General features: G+C 43.3%; 1 protein-coding gene across 1 annotated transcript; it reads right to left on the bottom strand.

The window, feature by feature from the left end:
- Nucleotides 1-1,895: 1,895 nt before the first annotated feature.
- MAP6D1 (MAP6 domain containing 1) lies at nt 1,896-21,346 on the bottom strand. Its single transcript, XM_060768170.2, has 3 exons — nt 20,026-21,346; nt 13,814-13,931; nt 1,896-9,452 (listed from the first exon to the last, which is right to left on the bottom strand). The coding sequence occupies exons 1-3, from the start codon at nt 20,760-20,762 to the stop codon at nt 9,375-9,377; spliced, it is 933 nt and encodes a 310-aa protein (XP_060624153.2). The 5' UTR covers nt 20,763-21,346; the 3' UTR covers nt 1,896-9,374.
- Between the last annotated feature and the right edge of the window lie 37 nt (nt 21,347-21,383).

Here is a 21,383-nt window from a genome sequence, read left to right as displayed (position 1 = left end):
CTAACAGCTGGTAAACTGGCTGGGATTTCTGGGATTTGTACGCCAAAACACCTGGGGATCCGCAGGTTGAGAACCACTGCCTTATAGCCTCAATGTAGAAGAGATGAGACTAAGTCCAAAATTTCCACAAGACAGGTATTTCAAAATCCCAGATTCAAAACACTTCAGGTCCCTTCCATTTCAAATAAAGAATATTGAATCTGCATACCTATACATAGTTCATGGTTCCCTTCTCATAGGAGAACATTAACGCACATATTTATTTATTTATTTATTTATTTATTTGGGGTTCTTTTACCCCGCCCTTCTCACCCCGAAGGGGACTCAGGGCGGCTTACAGAAGCAAGGCACAATTCGATGCCTGCAGTATAAAACAATCAAGACACAAAATTACACAATTACATCACACTAGTTCATGCATTATATCAATAAAATCAATAAAAAACCCAAAACAAACCCAATTCCTCTCTTACATGGTCAGCGATCGCTAACTCATAGTTCTAGTTTTCCGTTCCACTTCATCAATCCTGTTGGTCTTATTCACCTGATTGTCTTATTTAATTGCCTGGTTGCCCAAAGGCCTGGTCCCATAACCACGTCTTCACCCTCCTCCTGAAGGAGAGGAGGGATGATGATGCCCTGATTTCCCCCGGGAGTGAGTTCCACAGGTGAGGGGCTACCACTGAAAAAGCCCTGCTCCTCGTCCCCACCAGCCTCACTTGTGAGAGTGGTGGGGTCGTGAGCAGGGCCTCCCCAGATGATACACATTGCAGTTTGAAATTCCTGAGCCTAAAAGTACTTGAACAATTTAGAATATTTCTTGTGGATTTCAGCTGCAGATTCCCATTCTGTTTATCGACATTTTCTAATTAATCTGAGCCTCTCGAGAGCCAACATTCCATCCCAGCCTTTTTTACAAGTCCTCCCTATCAAAGCAAAGAGACCTGTCAGCAGGAACCCCTATTCTTGGGTTCTTGAAATTTGTAGTCCCTTGAGCAATGCTGTTCCCAGTGAGAGAGAGACTCACCTGGATCCTGAAGCTCCAGAATTGGCTGGGTTGATGTAGCTACCTATACCACCACAATGATATTAGCAGGGTTCCTGGGGTGTTTCTCATTCAACTCAGCCTTTCTGTCCTCCTGTAAAGAAAGGATGGTCTGCCTAGTCTACTTTTCCCTCTCCATTAAATCCCCCTTTCAGACAGTTAGCTACAGCTCCATCCTCATCCAGTTCCTGCTGATTGCCTTGCCGGGTGAGGTGACTCCTATTCTCTAGAGTAGTTTTCACTCTCCCAGACTCTTGCCTAACATAGGAAGTTTGTTGGAGCATGTAAGAAATCGATTAGTGTGTAAAATAAGATGCACAAAGCTGAATGGTCAGGCTATGACCAGGGAGCTGGCTGAACCTGGAACTCTTGGATACTGTTACATTTTTGTTCAGGCTTGAGCTATGCACGTGCAGAGACAGTTTGAACAGAGGAGCAGAGAGTTTGGAGTATGCTCTCATTTCATGAGCTGCTGAAGGAGTTTATCTACATGACCAAAAGAAAGACCATTTTAGATCTCTCATAAAAGGACATTATGTGAGTTGATACAACTGATCACATTGTACATATGTTGTTCTGAACTACAAAGAGTAAACTACTTATTCTTTATTGTTCACCTATATGGCATATTTTCTTTCTCTGGCAAGGCAGTGTGTGGGCTGATCAAACATGAACTACATGTGGTTTATTTTACATTACACCACAAAGTTCTCTTATCTTCCCAGATTTCCCCAAGTGTGCCTTCAAGCTCTTGCCCTGGTGAGTTCCTCCAGCTTCTTACTGACAGGTATGCAAGTACATCAAAACATTGTAACACACAAACATTCAAGACTAGAACAAGGGGGAAAAGAACCTGTAGCCAAAATACATTTTATTAAATTATCTTTTGACTCCATAAAATACAAACTTTGTGTATAGCTGCTTTGTTGTCATCTGTTTGTTCAAGAAATATATTAAATTAACAACAGAAACCAAATAGGCAGTGTGGTTTTCTTTCTTTTCACCTTTTCGGTAAAAGTCAAGATGGCAAGTAACAGAACCCAGTTAAAATCTCAGCTTTTAAAAAGACATCAGAAATAGATCAGTCAAGCAGAATTAACAGGTTTATATTCAGTAACATTCAACATGCAAGAGATATTTTAAACACATTCTTGCAAAATCATGATTCCCCCCAAATTATTTCTGGATTTTGCAGAGCATATATCCATCTGGCAAACTGTCCCCATGTGCAATCTGAAAGAAGCAACACTCCTTTTAGTAATCTCTATGTTGGGATGGGCAACGATAGGTCAATCAGCTCCTTAGAAGTCCTTAAAGGGCTGAATCCTTTAAGGACTTCTGAGTGTGTGCATGCATTGTGTCCCCATACACACTCTCAGGAGCACGGGAACACTTTCACTGTGTTTGGGAGGCTTATTGTGTGCCTTCAAGTCATTTCTGACATAAGATTATCTTAAGGTAAATCTTTAAAAGGATTTTCTTTGCCTTTCTTTGAAGCTGAGAGGATGTGGCTTGCCCAAACTCACTTGGGGCGGTTTCACACAGGGCTTTAACCCATGCCCAATCAGGTTTCTTAAACCTGATTAGGCCTCGGTTGAAGTTCACACACACACACACACACCCAACATCCGCGCTTTCCTGGGGGTGAGGTGTCCAGATGCCCTGCTGGGCCTTCCAGCAGAGCACCCAGACGCAAAAGAAAACCCACTAGAAAAAAACCTTTTAAAAAGTAAATAATTTCATTTAACAACACTTGGCTACATAACATTCACCAGGATAACTCCGGCACCACAGTAATGGTAGCTGAGTATGTTATTTTCTCTTTTAAAGGCTTTTAAAAGGGGTTTGGGGAGGGGGTTGGGGGTTATCGGGTTTGTTGGGCTCCAGGAGCCCAACAAACCCAAGACAACTGTATGGGTGAGCACCGGAAGTTGCTTGATGCGATCCCCGAGTCCAATCTACACAGCACCCACAACTGGAAAGACCCAGGTCTTCTGAAAGTCTTGGGTCTTTCCAGCAGTCAAATTACTTAGGGACAAAGCAGAGTTTTCCTGCTTTGTCCCAAAGGAATTCGTTTCTACCTGAGGTGTCATTGGGACGCCCTAGGGGAAAAACGCGGAGAGCATGCATTTTGGGCACTATTTGGATGTGCCCTTGGTGGGTTTCCATACTCAAATGGAAATGGGGGTTCAAACCCTGTTCTCCCGATGTCCTATTCCAACACTAAAGCTACTACATCAAGCCACTACAGAGTCTCTCATTTTGGGAGACACTGGCTCATTTTAATCTCAGAAAAGGACCTTTTCTTAACAATGGGAAGTAATCCAGAATTATTTTCCCATTTCTTTCTCTTTCTGAAAAAGGCATTTCCTGTGCTCTCAATGGTTGGGGGAGTATTCAGTGGAAATGCCGCTCATGTGTCTAGAAAACTTTTGGGGGGAATAATTTTTCTAATGTTGAATTTTTTTATGTTGGCAAAACTAGCACTGAGGGCCAGATTCGAGCCTTAGCCATGTTTTGCCCATCCTGGTTCACCATTTACATTCTTCTTCAAGTGCCCTATATATGCAATCAACTAGTATACAGCATGGCCAGTGATATTTTGCTGCCTGAGATGGAGGGGGAAATGTTTTCCATTTCGTTAGAGGCATTTAAAAAAAGTCATGCTGGACCATCACAGGCTGACATAATCCAGCATTCCTTTCTGAGGGCCCTTCCAGGCAGGCCCTATATTCCAGGTTATTTTCTGTTTATCCCAGATTATCTGGCAGTGCAGACTCATATAATCCAGTTTAAAGCAGTAAACCTGGGATCAGATCCTAGGATATAGGTAATGTTTGGAAGGGCCCTGAGAGCAACCAAACATTTTCCTGTGAGAAGTCACCTAGATGTGTTTTCTCATTAAACGGTACCCTCCATGTATAACAACAGTTGACAGGAGCGTCAGTTCAATCTTTCTTCAGCTCTTGACAACACAACAGCATTTTCCACTACACCTGAAGGCAACACACATGGCACAGGAGATTGCATGGCACAAAACCTTCTCTTCTAGCATCTTGCTGGCATCTCTCCGGAACCTGAGATGACTGTCTCAATTTTCTTAATAAATAGGACTGACCCTCAGGCTGCACCTTACACAATCCTCCATCCAAGTGGAAACTGTAGTAGAACACACTTGGAGGATACAAGCTTGGGAAAGTATATCTTAGATCAGCATCCTGTACTGGGAACATTAGATCAGGCATACAGCACTACATCTCTTAGAAAAGGCATGAGCAAACTTGGGCCCTCCAGGTGTTTTGGACTCCAACTCCCACAATTCCTAACAGCTTAAGCAGCTGAGGGGGAAAAGGAAGGGGCCTGAGGCTGTTAGGAATTGTGGGAGTTGAAGTCCAAAACACCTGGAGGGCCCAAGTTTGCCCATGCCTGTCTTAGAGCCATTTCCCCTCCACAATGACCAGGGACCATATGGCGAAAGGATTCTGGGAGTTATAGTCAAAAGAATAACTTCCTGGAGCTCTGCTTTTGCTTAAATAAGAATGGTTCAAATCAGTGGTTCTCAACCTTCCTAATGCTGAACCCCTTAATACAGTTCCTCATGTTGTGGTGACACCCAACCATAAAATTCTTTAAATTGCAACTTCATAATTGCTACTGTTATGAAAAGTAATTTAAATATCTGATATGCAGAATGTATTTTCATTTACTGGACCAAATTTGACACAAATACCCAATACGCCCAAATCTGAATACTGGTGGGGTTGGGGAGGGATTGATTGTATCATTTGGGAGTTGTAGTTGCTGGGGTTTATGGTTAACTACAATCAAAGAGCATTCTGAACTCCACCATGGAATTGAACCAGACTTGGAACACAGAACTCCCATGACCAAGAGAAAGTATGGGAAGGGTTTGGTGAGCATTGACCTTGAGTTTTGGAGTTGCAGTTCACTTACATCTAGAGATCATTGTGGACTCAAATAATGATCCATCTGGACCAAACTTGGCATGGATACTCAATATGCCCAAATGTGAAGACTGGTGGAGTTTGGAGAAAACAGACATTGACATTTGAGAGATGTAGTTGCTGGGATTTATAGTTCACCTATAATCAAAGAGAATTCTGAGCCCCACCAATGATAGAATTGGGCCAAACTTCCCACACAGAACCCCCATGATCAACAGAAAATACTGTTTTTGATGGTTTTTTGTGATCCCTCTGATGCCCCCTGACAACCCCTCCAGTGGTCCCGACCCCCAGGTTGAGAAACACTGGTTTAAATAAAAGTTTTCTTGTTTTTATATCTTGGAAAGCACCAATTACAGCAATGACACGATACAAATAAATAAATAAATAAATAATACCTAACCTCTATATTTTCCTGAATGAATGCTTGGTTTTTATATTAGTGACCTTATTGTATTCATTCTGATGGGCACATGTCAAAAAAGAGCCCCCAAATGCTAATCTTGCTAAAGCTGCTATCACTGACACGCACATGCTTCCCATGCCTCGTGGGGCAATGCCAGCATTGGAATGAAATGATACCCTGCTTGAATACAGGGGAGGTCTGCATGCACATTCAAGGCTTTAGCTGTACACTGAAAACACTGGGATCGGAGCAACAAATCATTGAGACGTTTACAAAAGTGAATGGGGGGAAAGTGCACTGGAAATTAGTTGGAACGTTATAAACCCTTTTGATAAAAATGTATACAATCTATGAGTAACAGAACAAACACTAAGAAATGGTTTATTAAAAGAGCCTAGACAAAAAAATTATTTCTGTGTCAATAATACTATACAAAAAACGTACTTTGTAGAATAATGGGACTTAAAAATGACCCTCTTTGAAAATTGCATTATATAATAGCCACTATGGAACATTCATGTCTTTAGCGCTAGCATTACTGATAGACAGGCAATAATTTAGGATTTTCAAGGCAATGGATTTTCTACCCTGCATACTCAAAGCAATGTTACATAAATATTACTAAGCATACTCTCTTTCAGAGGAAAATCGTTAATTATATCTATGTACACTATTTATATACACACTAAAATAGCACGGTTACAATTGAAATTGGTCATTGCTTTAATGTCTGGCCCGCTGCAGTGCCTTGAGCGAGACCAGTTAGTGCTACCAGTTTCCAAGAAAAGCTGGTACTTTGTCAAAAATGCTGCATTGTTTCCTTGTACTGTTTCAGAGAGGCTTTTTTTCCCTCCCCAGAATTTAACAGTCTGCCCAACCCAGCTCTAAAGATAGAACAGGTCCTTTAGGGTAGCTGCACCAAGGTTGTGCAATGCACTTTGTAGAGACACACATAAATGTATCTTAGTGCCGGTAAATTGTAATGAGACCTATGTCTTTGAGAACGTATTTCAAAGCTGGAGTCGGGCAGGTTCAGATGGAATGGGCTTAAGTTAAGGGATGTTGACGGTGCTCTGGCCTTCTACTTGTTATGTGTTGTGTATTTTCAGTTGTTGTTCATACGTTCCCTGTTTTATTGTGCTGTTCTATAATAAAGCCACCCCAAGACCCAACAGAGTAGGCCAAATATAGCTAAATAACTTGGACACAGTTTTAAAATAATCAGGCCAGATGATTCAGGCTGGAATGATGCCTTTATATACATTGGATCTAAACCAGGCATGGACAAACTTGGGCCCTCCAGGTGTTTGGACTTCAACTCCCACAATTCCTAACAGCTGGTAGGCTGTTAGGAATTGTGGGAGTTGAAGTCCAAACACCTGAAGAGCTCAAGTTTGCCCATGCCTGATCTAAACTATAGAATTAATGCAGTTTGACACCACTTTAACTGCTGAGGCTCAATGCCATGGAACCATGAGAGTTGTAGAAGCCACCTACAAGGATGGTAAAACATCTGGGCATCAACTAGCCGATGTCCTTGCAGACGCCCAATTCTTTCACACCAGAAGCGACTTGCAGTTTCTCAAGTCGCTCCTGACACACACAAAAAGAGAGAGTTGTAGGTTTTTAGTCTTCTCTGGCAACGAGTGCTGGTGCTACACCAAAAGTCACCTCTCCTTTCTGGCTATTCACTGGCTGAAAGCAGCCTGGCAGCATGTGACTTTCTGAACCGGAACATATAAAGATGAAGTCATCTTCCAAGGCTTCATCCAGAGGTACAAAGGAAGACATTGTTTTCATGCATCTCACAGCTGACCGCTGTCTGGCTATACTTCCCCCAGCCACTAAATAGAGGCCAGCAAGAAAGGAGGATGCTTGTGCATGGAAAGGAAGAAGAAGCAAAGATACACCTGGTAGAGATCTCCACTCTCCAACAGGGCCGTTTCACGTGACACAATTACAGCACTATGATTCTACTTTAAATGCCATGGCAATGTCCTATGGAATCCTGAGGTTTGTAGTTTAATGAGGTACTAGAGCAGTGGATTGCAACCTTCCTAATGCTGAAACCCCTTAATACACTTCCTCAGGTTGTGGTGACCCCTAAACACAAAATTATATTTGTTGCCACTTCATAACTGTAATTTTGCTACTGTTATGAATCATAATTTAAACATCTGATATAAATGATGTATTTTCATTCACTGGAACATATTTGGCACGAATATCCGATTCATCCAAATTTGGACTGATATTATCATTTAGGAGTTGTAGTTGCTGGGATTTATAGTTAACCTACAATCGAAGAGCATTCTCAACTCTACCTATGATGGAATTGAACCAAACTTGGCACACAGAACTCCCATGACCAACAGAAAACACTGGAAGGGTTTGGTGGGCATTGACCTTGAGTTTTGGAATTGTAGTTCACCTACATTCAGAGAAAACTGTAGACTCAAACAATGATGGATCTGGACAAATCTTGGCACGAATACTCAATATGCCCTAATGTGATCACTGGTGGAATTTGGGGGGATTAGACCTTGACATTTGGGAGTTGCTGCTGCTGGGATTTATAGTTCACTGACGATGAAAGAGAATTCTGAACCCCACCAACAAGAGAATTGGGCCAAACTACCGACATAGAACCCCCATTACCAACAGAAAATACTGTGTTTTCTTGTGATGTTTGGCAACCCCTCTAACACCCCCCTCGCAACTCCCCCGGAGTCCTGACCCCCAGGTTGAGAAACGCTGCACTAGAGTAATTGGGCAGAGAATTGTAAATAATCCTGCGTACACTGAAAATCCCAGGATTCCACAGGATGGAGCCAAGGCAGGTAAAATAGAATTTAGAGCTAAAAATGAAAGGACCCATGTGCCATGCAGCATCTTAATTTCAACATCCTTTCTTAAAATGTATCTTTTACATTTTACTACATCCTTTGGTCTAGTAAAGAAATTGTATAGAGTATTTTGATGTGGATCAGCACAGCAAGCGGGCAAAGTCTGGATGCGGTTGAGGGAATCTGGGAGTTGTGGTCAAAGAGAGGAACTTTTCTAGCTCTGTGCTTTCATATGTGGAGCATATCAAATGACCAAGGACTAGACCTGCCATGGGCTAACTTGGGCCCTCCAGTTGTTTTGGACTTCAGCTCCCACCATTCCTAACAGCCTCAGGCCCCTTCCTTTTCCCCCTCAGCTGCTTAAGCAGCTGAGGGGGGAAAGGAAGGGGCCTGAGGCTGTTAGGAATGGTGGGAGTTGAAGTCCAAAATACCTGGAGGGCCCAAGTTTGCCCATGCCTGGAATAGACCCGTACGAAATTTGTTTAATGTTTAAACTAGTCCTGGAGGGGGGGAAAGAAAGATATACAGAAACTAAACTATGATTGAGGAAGTCTATAACTGGTCAGCATTTGTGTGGAGCACCATGTTCCGGACAAAACTAGTAAAAAAAATTATACTTTTTACCCTGGACAACCATTTGCAAAAAACATGAGAAGTCTGTGCAATAACAACTTTTGAGGTTGATTCCATGCTCTAGCAAACTTCAAATATCAATTTGTTTTTTCCCCCTTTCTCTTATCAATGTGCCTATACTCACTTAAGAGAGAAGCTTTTCCAGCCCCCCTCCGCATTTAGGCATAAAAATATGTTGAAATTGCTGTTTTTTTGCTGACCGAAGTTAACACCTTAATTGTCAAGCCAGCTGGGCCAGTATTAATAAGCCTGTGTTTATGAAACTAGGTCATTCTTTCCATTATATTATACAAACTCCAACTAGGAAGTGCTTTATGTTTTACATGTTCATAACAGATGCATAAATTCTGATATTTTCTGTCATTGCTGGTAATAACTCTCACTCTTATCTCTATACCACTCACGAAAGTTGCATAGCTGTACATTTTCACCACCTTAACATTCAAGCTGCCTGGATGGGAAAGGGCTACGATCCAGATTCATACATTTAGGATGCGAGACGGTGCCTGGAAAACAGCAGAAGGGTTTGGAGAAAACTTGCCTTTCACTTCTGGAATCTAGGAAAGGAAAGACACAGAATTAGGTCCAATGTCACCTGCAACGTTTACTGCAATATGAATCCCAATCATCCCACCTTTATTCAGACGTGATATAGAACAGTAGTTCTCAACCTGGGTGTCAGGACCACTGGGGGAGTTGCGAGGGGGTGTCAAAGACCATCAGAAACACAGTATTTTTTGTTAGTCATTGGGGTTCTCTGTGGGAAGTTTGGCCCAATCCTGTTGTTGGAGGAGTACAGAATGCTATTTGATTGTAGGTGAACTATAAATCCCAGCAACTACAACTCCCAAATGTGAAGATCTATTTTCCCCAAACTCCACCAGTGTTCACATTTGGGCATATTGTGTATTTGTGCCAACTTTGGTCCAGATGTATCATTGTTTGATTCCACAGTGCTCTCTGGATGTAAGTGAACTACAACTCCAAAACGCGAGGTCAATGCCCACCAAACCCTTCCAGTATTTTCTCTTGGGGCCCTTCCACACAGCCCTATATCCCAGAATATCAAGGCAGAAAATCCCACTCAGAGAACCCAGTTCAAAGCAGATATTGTGGGATTTTCTGCCTTGATATTCTGGGATATAGGGCTGTGTGGAAGGGACCGTGGTCATAGGAGTTCTGTGTGCCAAATTTGGTTCATTGTCATCGTTGGTGGACTTCAGAATTCTCTTTGATTGTAGGTTAACTATAAATCCCAGCAACTACAACTCTCAAATGACAAAATCACCCACCTCACCAGTATTCAAATTTGGGCATATTGGGTATTTGTGCCATATTTGGTCCAGTGAATTAAAATACATCCTGAATATCAGGTATTTACATTACGATTCATAACTGTAGCAAAGTTACAGTTATGAAATAGCAACAAAAAAAAATTATGGTTGGGGGTCACCACAACATGAAGAACTGTATTAAGGGTTCGAGGCATTAGGAAGGTTGAGAAACACTGGGATAGATTAAGCTGAAACATTAGTTGACAGGATTTTTAAAGAATTAAATGATAGTATTATTTAAAAAAAATACTTAAAACAGTTCAAAAACATAATTTCCAGTAAAAGATTTTTAAACACTGCACACTACTCCATACACTACTGCTCCCTAACACTATGGCCCCTTCTTCACTGCATATAATCCACATTATCTGCTTTGAACTGGATTATAGGAGTCTATACTGCCATGTGTTTGTTTGTTTAATCTAGACAACTTTGGGGGTGATGTGTAAAAAATAACATTTTAAAATGAAATGTCACAATGTAGTGCCTCTGGGCTAGTTCAAAGATATCCACTCATTCTTGGATGAAACGTCCCTATTCATACTGCACGCCATTCTCAGATAAATTGTATTATATGTGTCTATATAATGTAGTTTCAAATTGCATTATATTGCAATGTAGATGCTTTTGGAAAATGGCATTCATAACATTTTGGAAAAAATCAATTTGAGATCATAACTTTTAGAAAACATGATCTTTCAGAGAAGAACCAAAAAAAACCCCTTTAGAGTAGAATCTTCTCTTGTAGCATACAACCATATATAATTATGCAAGGCAATGGTTTTAGTTGTTAGACTGAATAACCTGCTGCCTCTGATCTCTTAGGATAGTGGTTCTCACCTGTGGGTCCTCAGGTATTTTGGTTTTCAGTGCCCAAAAATATATACTCCCCCATAAAACAACTTGTTCTACATCATGCAATCAAGAGACAAAAATGAAGTAGACTTGGATAAAAATAACATCTTTGGTTTACTCACAACCTTCATGTGTTCAGCATACATAGCTACAAAACTTATCAGTCCAGTTTCAGATATGCTTGAGATAATTCTCTGTGCCATCTGGCCGGAATATCTCTTTTATAACAAAACAACTATCAACAGACCACACAGTCAAAAGGAGAGAGAGAAAGAGCATGTGGTCTGCAGCCCCTTTTATAACTTCTCAAAAACCATAGAGTAAAGGAAGCTGCATAGCAGAACATACATACAGAAAACAGTAAGCAGCAGGATCATGGAAAAACATTTCTAGAGAAGGCTTGATAAAGGTTGTCATTTCCAACAGATGCAGCCTAAAAATAGCTGGTGTTTAAAATACTAATAGGAAGACATTACTGCACTTGTGCCCAGCTTGTAGGATTCCTAGAAGCATCAATTGGGCTACTGTGATGCAGGATGATGGACCAGCAGATTTTTGTTCTGATAAGGCACTCTATGCTTAAAAAATATTTTTAGATCACTGAATTATGGGAAACTGGAAGGAAATGTTACCAACTTTGATGCTGTTCTGAATAAGTGTTTATATTCTCTGTCTTTTATCCTCCTTCACAGTCCAAGATCTCTGAAGGACAGAGGCAGATGGATTGAATCTAAATAACTGCAGGAGCCAAAACATTCTCTATTTACATTGCCTTCAAATATTTCTTAGGGAATCAAAAGATCTGCATCTTTCTAAGCAAGCTAAGCTAGAAAATAAAAAGGATCTCCATGATGTGTGGGCTCCCATAATGAGAGACTAACAACTGCACTCCGCTGCCCCCGTGCATGAAAACTTTGAAAAATTCAGTTTTTGTACTACAACTTCAAGAAATTTCCAACCACATGGTCAGATTTAAGTCTTTCTGATTGAAGACCTATGTACACATATAGCTTACTGTGCCAAGTTGGTCTTCGTCTCTAAAAAAATGTGATCAGGCTTGCAATTTTAATGTTGCTTCTTTTGTTACTTCATGTTGTTTTTGTAGCATAAAATGAACAGCCGCGCTATTTTTAAAAAACAAACAGAAAAACATGAAAAAAAACCCCATAATTGACTGTTCTACCCACTATCACGGAAACAAAGTCTTCAAAGAGGATTGTACAATGGAGACCTACCTGATGTTAAATTAACCCTCTTCTGAGCATCACTTTTTTCTGAATTAAGAAACAATCAGAGCCTCTAAATGTGTTTGCAGATCATTACCAAATTAGTCTAGAATGCCCCCAGTAATTATGGAGATAGTGAAGATCAAGGTAACAGAAAAAATGCTTTGCAATTTATATAAAAGTATTTTTATTTCCATGATAGCCAAAATTATATTTCAGTGTGGGTGGATATAGTCTTTTTGTACTCCTAGCAAGAATTAGAATTAAATGGATCACACTTTCAGGGAAACAAGCTAGGAATTGTTAATGTGTTCTTAGTTTTTTTTTAAAAAAAAAATTATGTGGCATCTCATGAATTTTCTTTATGAAATGAGTGGGGTGTTAGTTTATATTTATTTTCTCTTGTACATTAATAAACTAAAGAAAATTCAGTACTCATAAAGCTGTCAATTCTGTTCCCACTTACCTGATTATAGACCCTTGCAAACTCAACAGAAGCAAACTTGCACTCTATGGTGTTGTATGTAACTTTATGCTGTAATACTTTAAGCGCATGAAATGTTTTGTGTTGGGTTTCATCCCTGAACTGCACAAGTCTCTTGTGTAGACTGAGGGATTCCTCCCCCCACATTCCTATGTATGTTTATCCCAGAAGGATAAACATGTCTTTACTCTTCTTGCTTGCCACTATCTCCTCCCTCTTTCAAGATGTAACAATGGAATCTCTGTGCGGTATGAGGTAACTCCCTCTTTAAAGGTATTGTTATTGCCCTAGATTTGGTCATGTGGTCATTCTCTACTGTTGGCTCTCTCTCTCTCTCTCTCTCTGCCCTTTCTTCCTTCCAGTTAGGATGCATTTTGCCTTTTTCCAGGCAAAATGTAACTGCATGGATATTTTGAGTTCGACCTGCAACTTTCATCATGTTCAGCCAATACAGTAAGAGGTTTGGAGAGTTGTACTCCAGAGTGGGAAGAAGTAGCTTACAGCTTTCCACATGTTGCCAAACCTCAAATCCCAGGAGTCCCAGTCAGCACAGCCAAAGGTGAGGAATGCTGGGATCTGCATTCAACAACATCTGGAGGGCCAAATGTTTTTCAACTCTTCAATAATAATAATAATAATACTTTTATTTCTTACCCGCCTCTCCTCGGTTAAGGTGTTAGATTCTGACTCAGATTCTGGACAGATTGCACATACTGCAACAATTCAAGAGCGAGTATAAGCATTCCCTGATTGCTATCAAACAAACACATCTCCAACCAGTTGCAGGGGCCCCAGAGGAGCAGGGCCATTCAGATAAGAGATGCACATCTGGCCTCCCATGTATCCGCATCCAAATGAGATCTCTCTTGCAGAACTCAAACATCTGACTCCTTATTTACTAAACTTAATATTTACAGCTACCCTTGAAAACCAAATGAAGCATATTGTTATTTCGCAGGCCATGTCTTATTCATGCTGGTAAGCATCCCCATGCCAAAGGTTTTGCAAAGTTCAGTTACCTTGAAGTCCGCCTTGTAGCTAGATTCTGGTGCAAAGTGATCCTCTGGGATAATGAAGCCTTGTGTTGTTTTGGTGGGCCTCGATCTTTTAGCTCCTGACCATGGACGATACTCCTGCCTAAATGTCCAAAAAGAAATCTGTATTAGTACATTTCAAAATAGAAAGGGGGATGGGCAGGAGGGGAAGGAAACAAAGCAGGTCTCCTTTAACACTGATTCGTTTTTGCATGAACTTGCATGAATTACAACTCACTTTCTCATATATACCTATCAATGCATCGGAGAAAGCGGACTATACATTATACTAAAGGAAGTCTTAAAGTTGCCATTAGATTTGTTTCTCCTACATCCCCTTCTTATTTTTATTTATTGCTGTATGTCTTCAAGTTGTTTCCAACTTACGGCAACCCTAAGACAAACCTATCACAGGTTCTTCTAAAGAAGAGAGTTTGTGATTTGCCTAGGTTATCCATTGAGGATTTAGGGCTGAGAGAGGATTCAGACTCTGGTCTTGAGTCATAGTCCAAGGTTCAAACCACTGCCTATACAATGCTGGGTTATTATTATGCCTTTAAAAACATACTGTGCATCTACACCAGACATGGGCCAACTTCTGTTGGGCAAGTGGGCTTAATAACAAAAGACCCTTCTCATAAATGCATAGTGGAGTAACGTAGCAATAGCGTGACCCAGCACCAGTAGCCCAAAGTGACAAAAGAACAAAACCATACAGACCAATGTTATATCTTCCACAGGTAAGTTTTCACCACGTTTCTAAGGGGTCTGGGGCTTGGGGGTAGAGTGTAGGGCCTCCAAACGTTCTCCCAGGCTAGACCCAGGAGAATGTCTGAACATCCACGTACTTTCTGGGGTGTGTGTGAACAGGCCCCAAGGAAAATCTGCATTTTCCCAGATTCTCCTGGGATAAAGGCCTGTCTGAATGCGCCCTTCGACTGTTGGCTTCTAATGCTAGAAGCATTAAACTGCAAAGTTATATTATACACATGCTATAAGTTCCATGCTCTGAAAGGTTATCCAAGATTAAGTATAAATGAAAATGAAGTATAGCTAGTAGCAATACTTTGGAAATTAGAGAAATGATTATTATGCACTCTCTGAATTAAAATCCGAACCAATCTGTTGACTTTCCTGGAGTTGCACAGGCATTCTCTCTTTCCAAAGGCACCCCCTTTCTCCTCCCCTTGACAACCATTAGAGATATTTCAATCAAAGTTATCAGATGGTATTTCAACAGACAGCAGCATCTCTGCACCAGATGCAGCCCGTGAATTTTCTTGGGCAGCATACAAAATCACAACAGGCACAGGGCAGCTGCCCTTACCCTGCAACCAACCGAGTCAAGATTAAAAACAAATTAAAATGAAGCTGTTGGGTTTTGAGTTCTATCCTTAAGAACCAGAAGTAATCCAGGATATTCCCCTGGAAAGAAGAGAGCAACCAATGTGGCTGTCTAAAGGAATCCTGTCTGCACTGTTAAGAAGAGGAGGGGAGGCTGGGTCATGCCAGGACTTTGGAAAGCCTCGGCTGATAATCGCATTGGAGGGAGGACAATCCTGATTGCCGGGTGCCACACCATGTCTGTGACAAGATGTTCTTGCTGGGGGTGACCCACAGAATTAAAAAGGGGGCAGAAATTGAGCAACAGGATTTAACATACAAAGCTTTAATGTCTGGGGATTTCTTTCTCAATGTGCAGGGGAACAAATGCAATATGTCCCACTCTTTCCTTTCGGTAAATATAGAATAGCAAAGCTGGACAAAATGCTGAATCCACACAGGCAGTCCCCCAGTTACAAACTCCGTAGATTAATCATCTGGGGAGGCCCTGCTTTCGGTCCTGCCTTCGTTGCAGGTGCATCTGGTGGAGATGAGAGACAGGGCCTTCTCAGTGGTGGCCCATCGGCTGTGGATCTATCTCCCCAGTGATATTAGAGCAGGTCCCTCCCTCCTGGCCTTCAGAAGGAAAGTGAAAACCTGTCTCTGGGGTCAAGCCTTTAGTACTACAGTACTACAGTACAATTATAACTACAGAATTATGCGCAATTAATTTTGGAACAGCCCTGGATAGTGGGTGCCATGATTTTTGATAGTGCTTGTAATGTTTTATATTTTTATTGTGCATTTAATTTTAATTTTAAACTTTAACCTAATATATTTTAACTTTTTGTTGTTCAAAGGCATTGAATAGTGACATATGTAAATCCGCCTTGAGTCCCCTTCTGGGTAGAGAAAGGCAGGATACAAATAGAGTGAATAAATAAAAATAAATACAAGCGACTCATAGTTAAGAACAGGGGTGAGACAACAGGAAGTGAGTGAAATCTGCCTCCAGAAAGGGAAATTCACTCCTGAAAGTGTTATCATGGGGAAAGGGTGCATCAACTGAAGCTTTGTCACCAATTCTTGTTTCTACAACAAGCCATTTGTTTTTCAAAATGCAATAATCACAGGGACAGAATGTGTGGTGAAATCTATCTGTTCAGACTTACATATAAATTCAACTTAAGAGCAAACCTACAGAACATATCTTGTTCATAACCTGGGGGCTGCCAGTATTATTTCCATCAGCTTCAGCAGAAGGAAGTGGGGTGCATCTACACTGTTGAATTAATGCAGTTTGACATTACTTGAACTGCCATGCCTCAGTGCTATGGAATCTTGGGAGTTGTAATTTCATGAGGGACCAGCACTCTGTGGCTAAGAAAGCTAAAGACTATGTAAAACTACAATGACCATGATTCCATAGCATTTTGTTTTACATGTCAGTAACGACTTGAAAAACTACAAGTCATTTCTGATGTGAGAGAATTGGCCATTTGCAAGGACGTTGCCCAGGGAATGCTCAGATGTTTTACATCCTGTCGGAGGCTTCCCTCATGTCCCTGCATGAGAAGCTGGAGCTGATGGACGGGAGCTCATCCCCCTTCCCGGATTTGAACTGCCAAGCTTTTAGTCAGCAGTCCTGCTGGCACAAGTGTTTACCCTATTGCGACAAGGGGTGCTCTGACTCCATAGCATTGAGTCATAGCAGTTCAAGTGGTATCAAACTGTGTTACATCTACAGTGTAGAAACACCCAAGAGCCTTAAACTGTCTTTGAGAGTTTGTGCAATTTAACTCAATGAGATTTGTTTCTAAGCAGGCATGTACTGGATTGTGCTGTAAATCCCCACGTTATGTAATTGTATTTCCATTTTCATAAATATCACGGCTTGAAAACCTCACCTTTGGGGCTACAATTTTCTAAATTCTCCCTGTTAGCGTGACACTATTGCTGTGTATAAAGGCACTGGACATCCCAATAAGCTCCAGCTTTCAAACACTTCTCCATGACACACACCAGTGCAAGACAGTTGTTAGTGTAGTGGCCTCGGACTGGAAAAACCCAAAGTCAAACCCTTCCTCAGCCATGAACCTCCCTGCTTCACCTTGAGGCAGTCATTCACCCATTCACTCTCCTTATTCTACCTTCCAAGAATGTTGCGAGGATAAATCAGCCAGGGGAATGGAAAAGAACCAAGTTCACTATGAGGAAAGTATAGATTGCCATATAATAACAATGCTTGACATCAACATAACAAATCAAACCATGGTCTTCCGAGTTGTGGTCCAATGATTAAACTATTACACCATGCTGGCTTCTTATACAAATGACCCTGCAAGTGGTGTGTGTGTGTGTGTGTGTGTGATATACACACACACACAAGTCTAATAGTCTACTAAATGTGTTTTTTCTCTCACGTTCACACACTAAGGGATGCAGAAGGGCTTTCCATGGTTGCATCTACATTGTAGAATTAATGCAGCTTAACCCCACTTTGACTGCTATGGAAATATGGGAATGGCCATTTTTCAAGCTCTTTAGCCTCCTCTGTCAAAGAGTACTGGTGCCTCACCAAACTACAGCATCAAACCAATGGCAGTTCAAGTAGTGTCAAACTGCATTAACTCTACAGTGTGCATGCATCCTGAGTAGAAAATGCTGTAGTGTTCCTTGATCATGGAAGTGAAACAAGTGTGAGCTCGATATTTTTGTGATCATAGGATTTATAGTTCGGGGAGGTCCCAGCACTCTCAGACTGAGAAAGCAAACCTAGGAGTTTGCTAGGCTCTTTGCAGATAAAGTAGCTCAGATCCGTTCCAACTAGGACACCAGTGTTCACGCAGTTTCCATGAATGTAACTGAGGCATCTATCTGTTTTTGTTCAATGGATTTTTTTCAACTTGTGCAGCCTGAGGAAGTGGACAAGATCTTGGGAGGAATGAAGGCAAACCACTTGTTCTCTGGACCCTTGCCCATCCTAGCATATAAAATTGGTCAGGGGAGGACTGGCTGAGTGGGTGAAGGTGCTTCTGAATGCCTCCTTGATTCAAGGCATAATGCCAAGAATTTTCAAGGAGGCGGTTGTAAGACCTCTTTTGAAGAAACCAGCACTGTATCCCACTCAACAACTATAAGCCAGTATCAAATCTTCTCTTCTTGGGCAAGGTTCTGGAGAAGGTGGTGGCTCACAACTCCAAAGTTTCTTGGATGAAGCTGATTATCTAGATCTATTTCAATCTGGTTTCAGGCCTGGCTATGGAACTGAGATGGCATTGGCCACCTTGGTGAATGATCTATGAAGAGAGCTAGACAGGGGGAGTGTAGCCCTGTTGGTTCTCCTGGACCTCTCAGCGGCTTTTGATTCCATCAACCATGGTATCCTTCTGCACTGACTCTCCAGGATGGGATTAGGGGGCACTGTATTGAAGTGACTCTAGTTCTTCTTGGAGTATCGAACTCAGATAGTGGTGCTGAGACACTCCTGTTCTGACTCCCTGGCTGGTGGCCTGTGGGGTCCCTCAGGGCTCTATTCTGTCCCCCATGCTATTTAAGATTTACATGAAACCGCTGGGAGAGATCATCCAGAGTTTTGGAGTTTTGTGTCAAATTTATGCAGACGACACCCTACTACTCCTTTCCACCTAATGTCAAGGATACTGTCCTGGTCCTATACCGATAGTTGTCATCCATAATGGGCTGGATGAGGGCTAACAAGTTGAAATTGAATCCTGACAAGACAGAGGTACTCCTGGTCAGTCAGAAGGCAGAACAGAGTATAGGGTTACAGCCTGTGTTATATGGGGTTACACTCCCCCTGAAGACGCAGGTCTGCAACTTGGGGGGTGATCCTGGACTTGCAGCTGACCATGGAACCCCAGGTGTCAGTGGCAGCCAGGAGTGCCTTCACACAGTTAAAACTTGTGCGCCAGCTGTGCCTGTACTTTCAGACACTAGATCTGGCCATTGTAGTCAATGCCCTAGTTACATCTCATCTTGGGTACTACAAAGCTGTCTACATGGGGCTGCCTCTGAAGAAAGTTTGAAAGCTCCAAATAGTTCAAAGATTGGCAGCCAGGTTGCTAACTGGAGAGCCGTACAGGGAGAGGACAATTCCCGTGTTATGGCAGCTTCTCTGGCTGCCAATCCATTTCCAGGCTAAATACAAAATGCTGGTTATTACCTATAAAGCCCTAAACCAGTGGTTCTTAACCTGTGGGCTGTGGACCACCACTGGGCCGCGAGGATGGAAATCTGGTCTGCGAGCCTCCTTCCTCTTTAGTTATTTTGTTTTATTTATTTAATTTCAGCTTCTTTTGTGCCGCCTGCCACTCTTTCGCTGCCACTGACCATGGCATATGTTCTGTATCAGAAACTAGAGCTGATGTGGTCTATCCAATGCAGTTTTCTGAATCAGCACCTCAATGCGAAGCTAAAGTTGACCAAAAACTGAATCATCATTTTGATCCTAATGATGGAGAGTGATCCCTGGCCAAATAGTCCTTGGTCAAGTGGTCCCTGATCAAGTGGTCCCTGGTCAAATTGATCCCTGGACAAGTGGTCCCTGGTCAACTAGTCCTTGCTCAAAGGAGTCCCTGGTCAAATTGATCCCTGGTCAAAGTGGTCCCTTGTTCAAGTGTACCCTGGTCAAACTGATCCCTGGTCAAAGTGATCCCTGGTCAAAGTGGTCCCTTGTTCAAGTGTACCCTGGTCAAACTAATCCCAGGTCAAAGTGTTCCCTGGTCAATGTGTTCCCTGGTCAAAGTGGTCCCTGGTCAAGTGGGCCCTGGTCAAAAAAAAGGTTGGAAACCACTGTAGTAGAGGCGCCCATCGGGAGCGGAGTCGGAGGCGCTGCGCAATCCGTTGCCTACCTGTAGGAGGAGGAGGTGTGCTTGGCGGCTCCGGGTGGCGGCGAGGAGGCGGCGTGTGGCCAAAGGGGCTTGTACCCGGCTTCCTTGCCGCCCACGGGCTCTCCCTCCACAGCCACGGGCAGCACGTACACGCGGGAGGATTGTGCAGCCCCGGGGATGCCGGCGTGGGAAGAGGAGGAGGGTGCTGCTGCGGCGGCGGCGTTGGCGTGGGAGGGCTGTGCCTCTGGTCGGGGGCTCTCTACCCGCCCGCGGGCCTCTCCCACCCAGGGCAAGGCGTCCCTCTTCTGGAGGGGCCAGGCGCGGAAGTCCTGCTGGTACTGAGTCTCGGCGGCGGCGGGGCGGCGGCGTGGGGTGCTCCTTTTGGAGGGTCGCTTGGAAGGGCCGAGAAGGTCCTCCTCCTGCGAGGGATGATGGTGGGGGTGGTGCGGGTGGTGGGGATGCTGGTGCAGCGAAGGCGCGGACGCCGAGACCGGGAGGGGAGCCGCGGAAGAGGAGCCCCGCGGGGGGTGCAGGGCGGGCTGCGCGTGGGACCTGCTCCCGCTGCTGCTTCCACCTGTTGGGATCTTGGGGGGCGGGTGGGGGGCCATCCCTCCTCCTGTTGCTGCTCCTGCCGCCGCCTCCTCCTCCTCGATGTCGGAGTAATTGTGGATGGTGAGGGGCACCGCCAAGTCCGACTTGTCCATCTGGTTCCAGAAGCGGGCCAAGCAGCACACGCGGCTGATGCAGGGCCAAGCCATGGCCAAGGAAGAGGAAGAGGAAGAGGAAGAGGAAGGAGAGGCAGCCACACCATGCAAGGGGGCAAGCGAGGAAGAAGGAAGGGAGCGAGGGAGGGAGGGAGGGGGGCTTCTCTCTAAGGGAGATCTGCGGTAGAACCAAAGGCAGAGAGAGGAACAGCCTTGCCCTCCTCAGCACGCTTGCCAATCGCAGCGCCTCCTTCTCCCCAATTGCTCCCTCTCTCTTTCTCTCCTCCTATCCCCCCCCCCCTTTGCACCCTTCTCCCTCTTCTCTCTCTCTCTCTCCCCCTTCCTCTCACTTTGGTCAATATCCCTCTTTCAGAAGCTCCCAAACACGTGATGCCCCTGTGCACCAGCATACTATCTCTCCCCCCTTCCCTTTCCCCAAGCTGACAGAAGGGGCTTAATGCAGCAGCATCTGCCAGGAATGCAAAAAGAAGGGATGGAGTGAAGGGAGGGGGTGTTGGGGAAAGCTTTCTGCCTTCATCCCTTGCTCTCCCTCTTTGGGAAATGCCTCTCCTGCTCCTCTTTGCAGGCACCCTCAACTGGAACATGATGAGGATCAATGTGCTCCAAAAAGGAAAGGGAAGCACAGAGAGAGAGAGAGGATTATGCGGTACTAAA

Source organism: Anolis sagrei, chromosome 3 (assembly GCF_037176765.1).
Source record: "Anolis sagrei isolate rAnoSag1 chromosome 3, rAnoSag1.mat, whole genome shotgun sequence".
NCBI lineage: Eukaryota > Metazoa > Chordata > Lepidosauria > Squamata > Dactyloidae > Anolis > Anolis sagrei.
This window is presented reverse-complemented; position numbering and strand designations above follow the sequence as displayed.

What these genes read in the sequence shown, in the direction of transcription:
- MAP6D1 (XM_060768170.2), bottom strand. Translation starts at nt 20,762, where the DNA reads ATGGCTTGGCCCTGCATCAGCCGCGTGTGCTGCTTGGCCCGCTTCTGG. An exon ending in CACACCTCCTCCTCCTACAG is followed by an intron (nt 13,932 to 20,025) that starts GTAGGCAACGGA and finishes TTGGACATTTAG; the next exon opens with GCAGGAGTATCGTCCATGGT. An exon ending in GCTACAAGGCGGACTTCAAG is followed by an intron (nt 9,453 to 13,813) that starts GTAACTGAACTT and finishes TTCCTTTCCTAG; the next exon opens with ATTCCAGAAGTGAAAGGCAA.